Source organism: Physeter macrocephalus, chromosome 5 (assembly GCF_002837175.3).
Source record: "Physeter macrocephalus isolate SW-GA chromosome 5, ASM283717v5, whole genome shotgun sequence".
NCBI classification, from domain to species: Eukaryota; Metazoa; Chordata; class Mammalia; order Artiodactyla; family Physeteridae; genus Physeter; species Physeter macrocephalus.
The window spans coordinates 6,507,250-6,523,053 of record NC_041218.1 but is presented as its reverse complement, the minus strand read 5'-3'; the positions used below and the strand labels follow the sequence as shown (position 1 = coordinate 6,523,053).

At 41.6% G+C, this 15,804-nt stretch overlaps 1 protein-coding gene across 2 annotated transcripts; it reads right to left on the bottom strand.

Annotated features, from left to right (window-relative positions):
* Window positions 1-2,018: 2,018 nt before the first annotated feature.
* On the bottom strand, window positions 2,019-5,629 carry GIMAP2 (GTPase, IMAP family member 2). Of its 2 annotated transcripts, XM_024130469.2 has the most exons (3): window positions 5,609-5,629; window positions 4,115-4,150; window positions 2,019-3,094 (listed from the first exon to the last, which is right to left on the bottom strand). In XM_024130469.2, exons 2-3 carry the CDS (start codon window positions 4,140-4,142, stop codon window positions 2,118-2,120), a joined length of 1,005 nt encoding a protein of 334 aa, XP_023986237.1. In that variant the 5' UTR covers window positions 4,143-4,150; window positions 5,609-5,629; the 3' UTR covers window positions 2,019-2,117. The 2 variants fall into 2 exon arrangements, with proteins under 2 accessions (XP_023986237.1, XP_023986232.1); XM_024130464.2 differs by lacking the exon at window positions 5,609-5,629 and having other exon boundaries at window positions 2,019-3,109; window positions 4,115-4,142.
* Window positions 5,630-15,804: the final 10,175 nt, after the last annotated feature.

The following is a 15,804-nucleotide window of genomic DNA, read 5'->3' as shown; positions in this document are numbered from 1 at the left end:
TATTCCCGTCTTGACCCTAGGTTCTTCATGACCTTTTTTTTTTTTTTTTTAGATTCCATATATATGTATTAGCATACGGTATTCGTGTTTCTCTCTCTGACTTACTTCACTCTGTATGACAGACTCTAGGTCCATCCACCTCACTACAAATAACTCAATTTCATTTATTTTTATGGCTGAGTAATATTCCATTGTATATATGTGCCTCATCTTCTTTGTCCAATCATCTGTTGATAGACACTGAGGTTGTAAAAGCATAGACTTTTCAATAAATGATGCTGGACATCCACATGCAAAAAAAAAAAAAAGAATCTAGTCACAGACCTTATACCTTTCACAAAATCAATTCAAAAGAGATCATGGATATAAATGTAAAATGTAAAACTATAAAATTCCTATAAGATAACACTGGAGAAAATCTAGGAGATCTTGGGTTTGGTGATGGCTTTTTAGATAAAACACTAAAAGCATGATTTATGAAAGAAAAAATTGATGAGTTGAACTTCTTTGAAATTAAAAAATTCTGGGCAAAACACATTTTTAAAAGCGTGCAGTGAGGGGCTTCCCTGGTGGCGCAGTGGTTGAGAGTCCGCCTGCCGATGCAGGGGACGCGGGTTCGTGTCCCGGTCCCGGAAGATCCCACATGCCGCGGAGCGGCTGGGCCCGTGAGCCGTGGCCGCTGAGCCTGCGCGTCCGGAGCCTGTGCTCCGCAACGGGAGAGGCCACGACAGTGAGAGGCCCGCGTACCGAAAAAAAAAAAAAAAAAAAAAAAAAAGTGCGCAATGAAATGGAACAGAGAAAATATAAAGGAAAAATCAAAGTTAGATTTTTGTAAAACTTATAAAATTAAACTTCTAGCCAGGCTGTTCAAACAAAAAGAAATAATCGTAAATTGCCAATATCAGAATTCGAAGAGGAACAAGTATTGGGTTGGCCAAAAAGTTTGGGTTCCCAAACGAACTTTTTGGCCAACCCGATAATTTAGTTCTTGTACATATTAAAGGGATGATAAAATATTTTATGTTTCTGCAAATAGATTCAACTACTTAAGTATAATGGAAAAATTCCTTGAAAGGCACAGCATACAAAAATGAGCATAAGAAGAAATAAAAAAAACAGAACATTTTACATTTGGTTAAAAAAGACTTTATTAATTTATAATATTAGAATTGATAATATTAGGGAAGGATTAATATAGGTTTGGGTCTGGGGATCGGAGACCTCAGAATCTGCTCTCTAACTTTACCAACAACCCCAGGCTGAGTTTCTTCATCTTGGGATTGATGTAGGCGTTTGTCTGTAGGTAAACCTTGCCTTCTGGGTTTGCCTGTCCTCATAGCTCTCACCTCCCCTTTTAGATCCACATGCTTTTTATGTGTATTGTCTGCTTCATTCTTGGAGTTTTCCTAATTTTCTAGTGAGCTCATCAGTCATAAAGATTGTGTTTATTTTAAAAAATTCCAGTTGCACTTAACAGGATGATACTCCAAAATATCCAGTCCGCCATCTTGTCTGAAGCGTAAGCCTCTATGTGTGTTTCAGCACTCACTGGGAATGGGCATCAGGGATAAAATCTGGCTGAGCCTCTTTCAATGTTAAGCAAATTTGTTGCGCATAAAACAGACTATTGATGTGTGAGTGTGTCCGTGTGTGATTGTTGAGCATGAATTGGTTGTGCTACAGAAATGAGCCACGTGTTCACTTACCATCTTCTGAGGATAAAACCATAGCACAGAATTAAAGACCTGTGATCTCAGGAATTTTACAGCTTACTTGTTATTTTACTGTACCCAGTAGAAATTTTATCGTTATTTTTGTTATATTCAGTAGAAACAGTAATAGTATGAAGAAGAAAAGGAGTTTTTAGGAACATAAAACTGACTTTCGAGATTTGCAAATGAGAGGAATTTTACGTTTACAACTTTCAAAAGATATGTTTCAAAACAAGCAGTCGCTTTTAAAATCATTTGGTTTACTAACAAACAGAATGATGTTACGATTTAAGCACGTCACAGAATCTCAAACGTTTAGTGCTGTCAGGCACTGTATTTTACAGGGGAGGCACAGTGTGTGATTCACCCACTAAATGACAGTGGATAAAGAACCACTGATTGTAACTATAATATAGGAATCTTGCCTTCCAGTCTAATGGTCTTTCTAAAAATTACCATTAATTTTTTGGGTATAATTAACAGTAAGCTACAGAATAAATTGCCCATGCTCAACAGTAAGTGGTAAAAGAAATTGCACATTCCGTACAATACACAAAATAACAGCGTTTGCAATCTGACAAACACCTGAATACACAATAGAATACACATCACTATTAGGATTAGGGTTTTGACCATGGTTGAACGTCTCTGAATTTCCATGTACTTTACAAAGCTCTCTTTGAAATCCTGTAATCTTTCCTCTGACTGCACAGTTCCACATTCTGACCCTGTTACTAGGCTGTACAGCCTATTGCTGTAGTGGCCACCCCTTTTCGCCATCACTAGGCTCTCAGTCAAGTCCATTAGCTCCTTCACTTGGTCAGCCCGATTGCTCCCTTTAGCACGGTTATTAAAGGCACACACTCGCCCCCCACACGCAGCCACCAGCTCGCTTAGGGCTTTGTTATCTGAGCCATGGATGTAATCCATCAGGGAGCCTCCCTTGAGGTCTTCCTTGCGGGTGAAGAGGACAATTGTCTGTCTCATGGCATCCTCTCCAAAGATCTCCTTCACCCTCTGCGCAGCCTGCTGGTCCTCCGTGGTGAATCGGCCCAGCTGTGTCACCAGGAGCAGCACATGGGGTCCTGGCGCGGAGAGTAAGTAGCACCTGTGTACCTCTTTGTACAGGGAATCGGAGGGGTCCTTCCCAGAAAACATGTCTGGTGTGTCAATAACAACGATCTCTCTGTCTCCCCAGCTTCCCCGACTTTTACTGCAAGTCTTTGTCAAGGACTGGGCGCTCAGCCTGGACTCAAATGCTTGCTTCCCAAGGATGCTGTTCCCTGTGGCACTTCTGCCGGTTCCTGTTTTGCCCACCAGAATGACCCTCAGCTCTGATCCTCTGCCATGTTGAGCTTGTTGACTCTTTGTATATGGTCCTGCTAAGAGCAAGTTTACTTAGAAGAGAAAGACAAATACCATATGATACCGCTTATATGTGGAATCTAAAAAAAATGATACAAATGAACTCATTTACAAAACAGGTATAGACTCACAGACATAGAAAACAAACGTACAGTTACCAAAAGGGAAACGGGCAGGGGAGTGATAAAGTAGGAGTTTGGGATTAAAATATACACACTACTATATATAAAATAGATAACAGACAAGGACCTACTGTACAGCACAGGGAACTATACTCAATATCTTGTAATAACCTACAATGGAAAAGAATCTAAAAATCTATTCATATGTATGTGCGTGTGTGTGTGTGTGTGTATAACTGAATCATTTTGTTGTAAAACTGAAAGTAACACAGCACTGTAAATCAACTATATTTCAATTAAGAAAAACAAAGGTGAAAAAAAAAGAGCAAGCTTGCCTTGTTATTACCACACTGATCATGCCAATGGAATATTTTTAATGATAAGGAAAAGTCTGGGAAAAGATACTCTCACAATGTATGGTATTTATGAAATAGATGCTAACTCTATTATCAAATAAAATAATGATTTTTAAAACTCTAGATTTCTCTAGGTCTGCAGGGCATTGCCATGTTGGCTGCTAGAAAAACGTATTTGGAGGATGAGTTAGAATTTAAAACATACCTTGTCATTCAAAGCTTGCCTATATTACCCAGTTCTGGCCCTATAAAAGGCAAATTTTCTGGAGATGAGAGACGTGTAGCCAAGACAGTGGGTTCCATCTTCAGGTGGGGAAAGTAACCTGACTGTTCCAGGGCCAGAGACGGCTCCTCTGACCAGGGCTGGGCAGAGGTGTGGTCCCGACCACCAGTGAAATGGTTAGAGCAGGAAAATACTGAAATAAGCATTGTGAAATGATTCTCTCTAGTGAAGAAACTGCTGCTCGCTTATACTTTGCTTCAAGAGGATAGCATGATTTTTACACAAAATAGGCACAGAATGGGTAAAACAGGCACACACAGGAAGTCACTTTCTTACCATAGTGACTGCATTCCTTTTGGCCCATGGCAGTTCCTGAGGGACAGAGAGACCAGAGACCAATGAAAAAACTATCATTTTGGGGCTTCCCTGGTGGCGCAGTGGCTGCGAGTCCGCCTGCCGATGCAGGGGACGCGGGTTCGCGCCCCGGTCTGGGAGGATCCCACGTGCCGCGGGGCGGCTGGGCCCGTGAGCCGTGGCCGCTGGGCCTGCGCGTCCGGAGCCTGTGCTCCGCAACGGGAGAGGCCACAGCGGTGAGAGGCCTGCGTACCGCAAAACTTATCATTTTTGAGTTACGACTCATGAGAGAACCTCATATTTCTAGAGCACGTTCCATGCCTCATTTGTCTACACAAAGCTGAGGAGGTGGGTGGAAAGAAGCACCATCTCTATTTTACAGAGAAGTTTAGTCACTTGCTCAAAGCCAACCCAGTGAGTCAGAAAATGGGTTTCGCCTGTCCCCCCACCTACTTCTTCTTATCTCCATGCCCACCTCTCCTCCACTTTCCCTCCTCCCTGCAGGACCTCCCTGCCCACTCTTTTTTTTTTTTTTTAATTTTATTTATTTATTTATTGGCTGTGTTGGGTCTTCATTGCTGCACGTGGGCTCTCTCTAGTTGCGGCCAGTGGGGGCTACTCTTCGTTGCGGTGCGCGGGCTTCCCATTGCAGTGGCGTCTCTTGTTGCGGAGCATGGGCTCTAGGCACGCGGGCTGCAGTAGTTGTGGCACGCGGGCTCAGTAGTTGTGACTCGCGGGCTCCAGAGCGCAGGCTCAGTAGCTGTGGCGCACGGGCTTAGTTGTTCCGCGGCATGTGGCATCTTTCCAGACCAGGGCTCGAACCCGTGTCCCCTGCATTGGCAGGCGGATTCTTAACCACTGTGCCACCAGGGAAGTCCTCCCTGCCCCCTCTTGCTTTCCGTGGCCACACACCTTCCCTTCCCTCTGCGTCCTTTCTAGGTCAGCCTTGGATCCCAGGTTCAGACTGCTCTTTCCTTCGCTCCTTCCCCACCTCGCCCAACCCCTCCCTCCACGCTGAGTCCTTCCTGAGAGGCTCAATGAATTAAGAACACGACTCCAGAAAAGTGCACTGTCCTTTAAACCAGAAATACACTTCATTTGATCCGTTAATTACTTGAATTTTCCTCTTTCCATGAAGAAGCCTTGCCATTTAGTTCCTTTTCCTAGGCAGAGAGAAGTATCTTAAAAGTGGCAGCCTGCACCAAGCGACAAGGCAGAGAAAAATGCATGAGTTAATGACCAAATTCTCCCCAGTTAGCACTTTTTATTGGCTCTATGCAAAGGAAGCTCTCTTTGCCAGTAATGGGTAATCTAAATTCCATGAAGTTTACAGGTCCTGTAAACTGGCTTCGCTTAAGCCAAATGCCATCACTCTAAATTGTTTCCCTGAAAATAGGGCAAATTTGTTGAAAATTTTTTTCTTTAGCCTGGGAACTAGAAATCAACACTGCAGAACTTTCTTGAGTGTGGGCTTACCTGAGTTATTGTTGAAAGAAACAGAAGCCTCCCCAGTGAAATCTGTGACTTGCCCGTTCAGCTTGAAGAGAAAAAACAAAAACAAAAACCCAGAAAAAAACCCGGAAACCTAGTCTGCTTCTTCCTCTCTTGCATCTCCACTGAGTTTCCCCACTGCACGTGGCCCCAGCACATGCCTGTGTATGATTCTCTTTTTAAAAATAGTTAAAATGGCAAAATTTAATGAACAATTTGTTGTCGCGTGGACAGTCTTTTCTCGATAGTGAAAAAACCAATGTTTGAATCATTTAAACCGGACAGGAAAAAAAGGGGCGCCAGGGATGCTGGTAGATTTGCCTCCTTCCCACCCGGGCTGTGTCCCCGCAGTTACAGGTTTGCCTGAATGAACACCCCTCAACTCCTCCCAGGAGGAATGACACCTCATCCACGCGGTAGCAGTGACTGTCCTAAAGGCAAGTGCCGCTGGGCTGGGGGCAGAAAGAGCGTGGGTGTGAGGGGCACAGGACAGGGCACTGTGCAGAGGGGGGAGGGTACAGAAAGGGGAACCCGGGAGAAGCTCATGTCTGTCTGACTGTAACAGTCACGTCCATCAGCGCATTTGGAAATAACTCACTCATGGTTTCCCTGCTTTTCCTTCCTGTCCAGCTCTGCAATGTCAGGGAGGCACCCCTGGGAAGCAATGATCTAGGCCGTGTCTACAATGATTTAGGCAGTGTCTACGATAATAATCTGAGACTCTACATTCAGGAAGACTGACCCAAGGGGTTAAAGCTGAAATCACTCAAATGCTTTTTTTGCCTTATTTATATGACGTTCACCACAGCAGGGGCAGAGAAAATGTGGGACTTGGATAGCCTTTAAATATCCCAGATTAGTAGTGATGCACTTTGCTTTCTCTCCCAACCACTGATGAGAAACAATCACAGGCCCTGACCTCATTATAAGAGAGGTGTACCCCGACCTCATTTTAAGAGAGGTGTTCCGGGACACGGGGGGACACCACTGCTTTGTCACACACTAACTATTATCACTGTTTTGCATTCTTCCACAACCTTTACTATACAGTCTTCTACTTAATATCAGTAATCTCTTCCTAAAAACAAACCATTCTGTGTCAAAATACTAACAGGGACCTATTTCTTATTGTTTTTTATGAAAACACATATAATGCAATATCAAATTCAAAGCCCATCAATTTTCTAAATCACATGTAAAATTCACTAAAGTACCTATATAAAAACATTTTTGCAGAACAAAAGCTTAAAATATTGCTCTTTTGAATACCCAAAATATTTTTGGTTTATAAAAGAGAGTTATTGGATAAGTATCCCGACAAATAACTCAATTAAAAAATGGGCAAAGGACCTGAATAGATATTGTTTCTGAGAAGACATACAAATAGCCAACAGGTACATGAAAAGATGCCCAACATCACTAATTATCAGGGGAATGCAGATCAAAACCATGATGAGATATCACCTCACACCTGTTAGGATGGCTATCATCACAAAGACAGGAGAGAAGTGTTTGTGAGGAAGTGGAGAATTCACATGGTGGTGGGAATGTAAATCGGTAGAGCTACTATGGAGAACAGTATAGAGGTTCCTAAAAAAATTAAAAATAGAACTACTGCATGATCCAGCAATCCGTCTTCTAGGTATACATCCAAAGGAAACAAAATCAGAATCTTGAGGTGATACCTGCACTCCCATGTTCATTGCAACATTATTCACTAGTCAAGATATGGAAAAAAAATCTAAGTGTCCATCAATGGATGATGAATGGATAAATATGTCTAAGCTGTATGTAATGGGATATTATTCAGCCATGAGAAAGAAGGAAATCCTGTTATTTGCAAAGACATGGATGAAACTTAGGTCATATGCTACGTGAATTAACTGAGAGAAAGACAAATGCTGTATAAACTCACTTATAAGTGGAATCTAAAAAAAAAAAGTGGAACTCATGGAAACAGAGAGTATAATGGTGATTGATTACCAGGGTTTGGAGGTTTGGGGAGATGCTGGTCAAAGGGTAAAAGCCTTCAGTTATGAGATAAATAAGTTGTGGGGATTTAATGTACAGCCTGGTGACTATAATGCTGCCGTGTATATTTGAAATTTTTTAAGACAGCAGATCTTAATCATTCTCACCCCATACACAAATAAGGTAACTATTGGAGGTGATAGATGTGGTAATTAACCCGATTGTGATCATCATTTCACAAAATGTACCTACATCAAATCATCAAGTTGTACACTTTAAATATCTACAGTTTTATTGTCAACTGTATCTCAATAAAGCTGGAGGAAAAAAATAAAAATTTTAAAAATAAAACATAAAGATAGACAGCAGGGGAGGATGTGGAACAATCAGAAATCTGCATTGTTGGTGAGAGTGTAAAGTGTTACAACATTGTGGGAAAATGTCTGGCAGTTTCTGTGTCTTTCATTAGAATCTTACGTCTTTCTTTATGTAGAGCACACATATTTCTTACCAAGTTTATTTCTTAGAACTCAAGTTTTTGTGTTGCTATTCTAAGTCATAATTTCCCCTTTCACCCTGTTTTCTAAAGGGCTTCTATTTTGTATGGAGGAATAAAATAAATTTTTAAAAATTCATTTTATAGCCAGACAATTTACATTTTTCATTATTTCTAAAAATAGTTTTTCATTTCCCTTTGATTACTGTGGGTGTCTAGGTTTATCCTAGACTCAGTTGCAGGTAGTGATAGGTGTCCCTCACCGTCCAAACTCCCACAATTTGAACATTTGCTATAAACAGCTTTACCCCCAATTCATTATCTGAATTGAAAATCCATTACAGCAAATACGACTGTGCATACTAGTAAAAATGATCACATTGCATGTGAGGCTGGGAAAGAGGATGTAGAGTGAACTGTGGTCCTATCTCAGCTGCTTCCTGACAGGATCCTGTCTCCTGCCCATGTTGCTTAGCTATGTTTTTAATTGTTGGAATCATCTTCTCCCCATCATTCCATGAAATGTTAAATATACATTATGAATTCAGTTACACTCACAAACTAAAAGAAGACAAATATGTAATTTAAAACATGTTTATGTACTGATTAGAGTTGCTTAGAAGAGGTTTGATGCTTGAAAAGATACATGCATCCCAATGTTCCTAGCAGCATTATTTACAATAGCGAAGATATGGAAGCAACCTAAGTGTCCATCCACAGATGATGGATAAAGAAGATGTGGTGTATATACACAATGGAATACTACCCAGCCATAAAAAAGAATGCTGCCATTTGCAGCAACATGGATGGACCTGCGAGTATTATGTTAAGTGAAGTCAGTCAGTCAGAGAAAGACAAACACTGTATGTTTTCAATTATATGTAGAATCTAAAAGAGATTCAGGTAACAAACAGGTGGTTACCAGAGGGGAGAAGGGCAGGGGGAGGGACAAGATAGGGGAAGGAGATTAAGAGGCACAAACTACTAGGTATAAAATAAACAAGATACAAGGATATGATGTACAGCACAGGGACTATGACCAATATTTTATAATAACTTTAAATGGCATATAATCTGTAAAAATTTTGTATCACTATGTTCTACACCTGAGACTAATATAATGCTGTAAATCAACTCTCCTTCAATTTAAAAAGAGAAGAGAGAAAAAGAAAAGAGGCTTGGTGGAGGGTGGAGGGAAATCAAAGACCAGTCATAATGGCTCTTCAGGGAGGTGAAAGTGTGTGGGGTGAACTGGTGAAGCAGGGAAGGAACGATGGATGCCTGACTTTCAAAGTTTCACCGAAGTGATGGGTGCAAAACAAAAACTCAGTGAACAAACAAATAAACCCCAACAAACAAACAACAAAAGACCCAACCTGGATCTTTTCAAAGAGGCTGGATTGAGCGACTAGTCTACTGAAAATTGTGAGGAACTGTTAGCTTTACATTGTAAAGAACTAGCCGCCGAAGACCTAGTTCCAAAGGATGCTCAGAGTTGTAAGAAGGGTCATCTCATGGAATAACTGTAAAGATTAATGGCTAAAAATTTTTTAAAATATTTATTTAGGTTGCGCTGGGTCTCAGTTGCGGCATGCGGGCTTTTTAGCTGCAGCATGCGAACTCTTAGTGGCAGCATGCATGAGGGATCTAGCTCCCCAACCAGGGATCGAAGCCAGGCCCCCTGTATTGAGACTGTGGAGTGCTACCCACTGGACCACCAGGGAAATTCATAATGGCTAAAATTTTAATTAAAAAAGTTTTAAAGACATTTTACATCAAACAAAAGACATCAACAGAAGCATTCCACTAAAAGATGCAATTACCAGCAGTGTTACATTACAAAAAGAGGTATATTTGCAAGCAAGGGAACCCAAGGAGATGTCTATTTCGAGTTGTCTTCTATCACATTGCTTTGTCTATGGTTTCAAATGATGGCTCACAATCGTCTCCTTCTGGAACATCTCGTACCATGAGGTAAAGATAGTTGTCAGCTCCTTGGAATTGGACATGGACATACCTCAAGTGTGGACTGTTCTACCCACTCCTTCACTAGTTCATTCCCACACAACGTCGCCCCCATTCAGTAGCCACAGTGACTGCTCTTTGATCTGCTTCCTCTCTCAGTGGACAAAGCTGACAATAATCCCTTTAAATTCCTCTGACTTTACATTACTATGGTGAACTCGGGAATCAAAACCACCAGGAGTAAAGTGCTGTCACCTTGGTGAAGGTGGGAGGAAGCCATCTGGAACATTCCAGCCCCAAAAGATGCAACAGGGAGGAATAAAGGAACACAGTCGACCAGCAGGGAGGTGCAGAGGTGTGGAGCTAGGCCAGTGTCCCCACCAACTGAAGCCCCAGTCTGCATGGAGAAGAGGCAGGGGAAAACTTCTGTGCTCTGCTCGACTTCCTGACGCACAAAATCATAAGCATAATAAAATTGATGTTTCTTGCCACTGAGTTTTGGAGTGATTTGTTATACAGCAATAGATGATTGGATCACCTGAATAGATTCCTAGAAATGGAATTGCTAGACAATTGGTAGATGCATTTGTAACTTTGATAGATATTACTGGATTGTCCACAATAAAAGTTTGAACCAAACTAGTTACACCAGGATTTTGTTAATTTCTCCATATCCTTGTTCATGATTTTATCTGCCAATCTGATCAATGAAAACTTGTAGTCATGTGATTTTTTTATATGCATTACTCAACATGAATGTGGTCGAGTTATTTTTCGTATGTTAAAGAACTATGTCTTTTTTTATTATCTTCTCATACGTTTGTTATTCATGTTTAAATTCTGTTGTTAATCTTTCTGATATTGATTTGTAGAAGTTCTTTATGTGGCCGAAAATGATCATTTTACCTCTTCCTCTTGGAGTTTTGAAAAAAACCATCCAATTGTGTCCACTGTTAGTTTATTATGGCTAGTACCTAGAAGAATGTTCAATAATCCCAATATAGTAGGCCTCCTTAACTTGTTTCTAACTTTTGTGGCAATACCTCAATGCTTCCAGTTAAATAAGGTGTGGGCTTTGAGGTTGAGGTGGAAATTTTTATTATTTTTAAAAAGTAACCAGTTATTAGATGCTGAATTTTACCAAATTACCTTCCAACACTAAGGTGATAATTGGATTATGTTGCTCCATAGCTTTATAATACATTAAATTATATGAAAATATTTCCTGATATTGAACCTTCTTTGTATATTTGGGACTAATCTTTCTCATCTAAGTTATTGCTGGCTTCTATTTGATAATAGTTAATTTAGAATTTTTGCACTTCTTCATGAGTGATCTTATTCATTTCTAAAACAAAGAAATTCTTTTCCCGTTGATTGGCCTGGTTCTAGCTATATCTGATTTTGGGGTCTCATTTTCCTTCCAAACGTATCAACCATGGTGTTTTTCTCGAATAGATACTTGCACTCCAGAAGAATTCTGCTTCTATCTTTTAAGAAAACAAGATTTTTACCATCACTACCTTTCACCATCACCTCTTCCTTTCTTAGGCAAGCCTGACGTTAAACAAAGACTATAGCATAGTGAATGTTATGAAGGAAAATGCCAGGGTGCCATTGGGAATGTATAAAGGCTAAACTAAACTAATGGGAGGGGGGTAGCTGGGAAAGACTTCTGAGAAAATGTAAAATTGTTTGAGCTGAACTTGAAAAGTGAGTGAAGAAAGGGATTGGAGGTGTTCCCAGGAATAAGTAGCAGCATATTCCAAAGCAAGTGACAGCATGGAACTCTCAGGTATTAAGGAAGGCAAGGATGGCTAGAACCTAGAGGCAGGAAGTCAGATTGTGTAGAAATGAGGCTGGAGATTGAGGCAGGCATTTGTCAAGTTTGGATCCTGAATGTTTTCTTGCAAAACAATGGAAACTCACTCTGAGATTGACTTAGGGTTGTAGTGCCATGGCCCCGATTGTGAGTTATGTGAAGAATGGATTTGAAAGCCCTGTCCGTTATCCTGCTTTACATCATCTGCATTTGGGTAACTTTTTTGGGGTCCTCCTCAATGTCCTCTCTCACATCCTCTGCCTCCCCACCCACCCCACCCCCTCAGTGCACGGAAACAGAACTATTGTGGTTCAAGTGAGCTGGAGAAGTACCATGGGCTGTGAAACTTGAGGTGAGCCACTGAGGTCTCTGCCCCAATCTATTTCCTAACACCCTCACCAGTGCTCAGCACCCTGTCAGCCCTTCATTTCCTTTCCAACCAATTCCTGCATAAGACTCTTTCATTTTTCACTTCTCGTTCTAAGTTCAGCTATGTCTTGAGAAGAACTTGGTGTCTGGGTGTTTCTTTTTAACCAAGAGTGAAAAATAGCTGCTTGCGATTCTGCCTGTGAAAGGAAATCACAAGACCCCGAGCTGCTCATGAGGCAAGCTCCATCCTTCCAGAGGGCAGAAAGCCTATTGATCTGGTATGATCTGAAGGGACTGAAATCCCCTCTGCTAAACATCAGCTGCAGCCCACTATCCTTGAACTGTCGCTCCTCTCTTCTGAGTAAAGCTCTTCCACCAGGAGGGTGCTTAGGCAAAGAAAACAACACACAGGGAGAGACTTAGAAGGATGTCAAAGGGGCTTGAAGTAGTTCAAACGAAGAGTTAGAGCTTCAAGTCCTCAAACACCAGGTATAGGCTGGAAGGTTCGGTCAGTGTAGCCTATGACCCATTGCTCTCAAATGTGCAGGATATTTTAAAAGAGATGGGCACCTCAGATCTAACTTGCTACCAGGTCCTGGGTTTGAATATTATCCGTTGAAATTGTAGAGATTGCTCTATTTGCTCTAGTTCTAACTTCCTGTCTTCCACCTGTCCCCCCAGGCAGCTCCGTCAATTTTAGTTGCCCAGGGCCCATCAGTGACCACCGATGACCAAAAGACATCCTCTGTATACTCAGTGGGGTTTTGGAATCTGACCATTTCAATTCCTGTTTGGCCATTAACCAGCTATGCATCCTTAGGCAAATCTGACCCTAATTTCCTTCACCTTCAAATGGGAAAAAACTAACTACTGATAGGATTGTCAGAATTAAATGGAAAAATATATGTAAAGCATGTAGCCTCAGCACCTAGCACCGTCGTTTCCAAGCCTTAGCCTGCATCAGAATCGCCTGAAGAACTTGGGAAACCACACAGGGCTAGGCAACATCCATGGAGTTTCTGAATTAGTAGGATTTGGGTGGAGCCTGAAAAGTGGGAGTTCTAGCAAGTTCCCAGGTGATACTAATGCTACTGGCCCAAGGACCTCATTTTGAGGACTACTGCTCTAGGGCATTGTCATCATTTGTATTGTTGAAGTTGGGTTACCATCATGTGCCCTCTACCCAACTATAAACAGAAGTAGGGGGTTTATCTCTGAGGCACCTTAACTTTCTGGCTTTCTCCCTACATAGGACATCTAGGACATTTCCTGATTGCCCGAAGCACTTCTACATTTTCGTTCTTTTAGGTTGATCTCAGATGAGAGGGTCCAATGCTGACTTTCGCACCCAAAACCTTTACATTTCAGATGTGCTTTGTCTATCCCGTTTATGGTCTCCCGTTAGCTGATTTAATCCGAGGTGAAAGACCTTCTACAGCAAATGCCTTCGCCCAGTGGTTCTCGGATTTTACCTTGCATCAGACTCACTTGGAGGGTTTGTAAAAACACAGATTGCTGGACTCCCAGAGGTTCTGGTTCAGTAAGTTTGGGAGGGAGCCCAATACTTTGCATTTCTAATGAGTTTCCAGCTCATGCTGCTGCGCCCCAGGGCCCACACTTTGAGCAGCACTGGCCCAGTACACAGTAATTCTGCAAAGTAGCTCATAGGGGTAGTTTCCATGACTCTGGGCATCAGAGGAGGTGGCCATTTACATAAACAGTAAGTAGAGTCAGATGTCTCTGATGTGCCTGTCATGAGTCAGAGGATGATGTAAGGGAAAAAAGAAGAAACCAATGTGGCTTCATCTCTAGAGGTGTCCTCGTATATTGATGAGAAGACAAGGATTGACACCTGTGGCAAAGGGGAGTCCAAGGAGGGAGTGTCTGGTCGACAGGGGAGGAGCATGATCGGTGATCTCAAGTTGTCACGTAGGAGGTCAGAGAGGAGGTTTTCTCTAAAGGATGGGAAGATGGGATACGTGGAGAGACAGACAGGTGGGAGGAAATGGCATGAACGATGGTTTGAAGGTAGAAGTAAGCATTGCATGGGTGGTAAAAAGTGCACAGGTGAACTACGCTACGTGGTGGCATGAACTACGCTACCATGTAATTACTTCTGGCTGAACACTGTGTCTCACATCTTCTTCTCATTTAATACTGAACAGCCACACTGGGAAGTAAAGATTATTATCTCCATATCTAAAGAAGTAAAAATAAGATTCAGAAAACTGAATAACTTGAACAACGTTACTTAGAGAATGTGTTTGGGGTCAGAGTGGGGAAGGGAACTTTCAGGACCCCAAGCCTATATCGCTGTGTCCTTTATAAGGTAGCAAAATAGAAGGAGATGGGGCTGCGAAGAAAGTTTGCAGCCTGATGTAAATCTGTCAATTCCAGGCCAAGAAGCATGAACTGTGACCTATAGTGGGGGGTCTCTTGAGCAACAGACACATGAGAAAGCTGAGTTGCATAATCTTGATTTGGTACATGGAGATTAATTTAAGGAAGTGAAACTGGGAAAAGAGGGAAGTTACCATCTATCTACGTGAACTCCCATTTTCCTCTCCCTCCCTCTTTTTTTCTTACTCCTCCCAATCCTGTGTTACCCAGTATCAGTCTCTTTCACTTCCTCTCCTTCTTTCTTGCACAATGTCTTTTTTTTTTAAACTGAAGTATAGTTGATTTACAATGTTGTCTTAGTTTCAGGTGTACAGCAAAGTGATTCAGTTGTACATACGTATATATTCTTTTTCAGATTCTTATCCGTTATAGGTTATTACAAGCTACTGCATATAGTCTCCTGTGCTATACAGTAGGTCTTTGTTGGTTATCTATTTTATATGTAGTAGTGTCTATCTGTTCATTCCAAATTCCCAATTTATCCCTCCCCCCTTTCCCCTTTGGTAACCATGTTTGTTTTCCATGTCTGTGAATCTGAATCTGTTTTGTAAATAAGCTTATTAGTATTTTTTTTAGATTCTACATATACATAATATCGTATGATATTTGCCTTTCTCTGTCTGGTTTACCTCACTTCGTATGATAATGTCTAGGTCCATCCATGTTGCTGCAAATGGCATTATTTCATTCTTTATTTTATGGCTACGTGGAATTCCATTGTATATATGTACCACATCTTCTTTATCCATTCATCTGTTGTTGATGGACATTTAGGTTCACAATGTCTTTGTTAACACTCCTGACCGCAGTTCCTTACCCCACTACATCAGGGAGTCTGAAGTACCCAGTCTTAAGAGAACACACTTCCCTTCAATCCTGGTTTCCGGTCTTGACAGATTCCAGAATTGATGAGTCTGAGGGTCACAAAGAGTAGAGCAGAGGCACTAGCTTTTCTGGAAAGGCCATTCTAGACTCTGCCCAGGCTGCTCCTTAGAGAGTGCTGCAACCGAAGCACACAGAGACACACACACACACACACACACAGACACACACACACACAGACACACACACACACAGACACACACACAGACACACACACACACACAGACACACACACAGACACAGACACACACACACACAGACACACACACAGACACA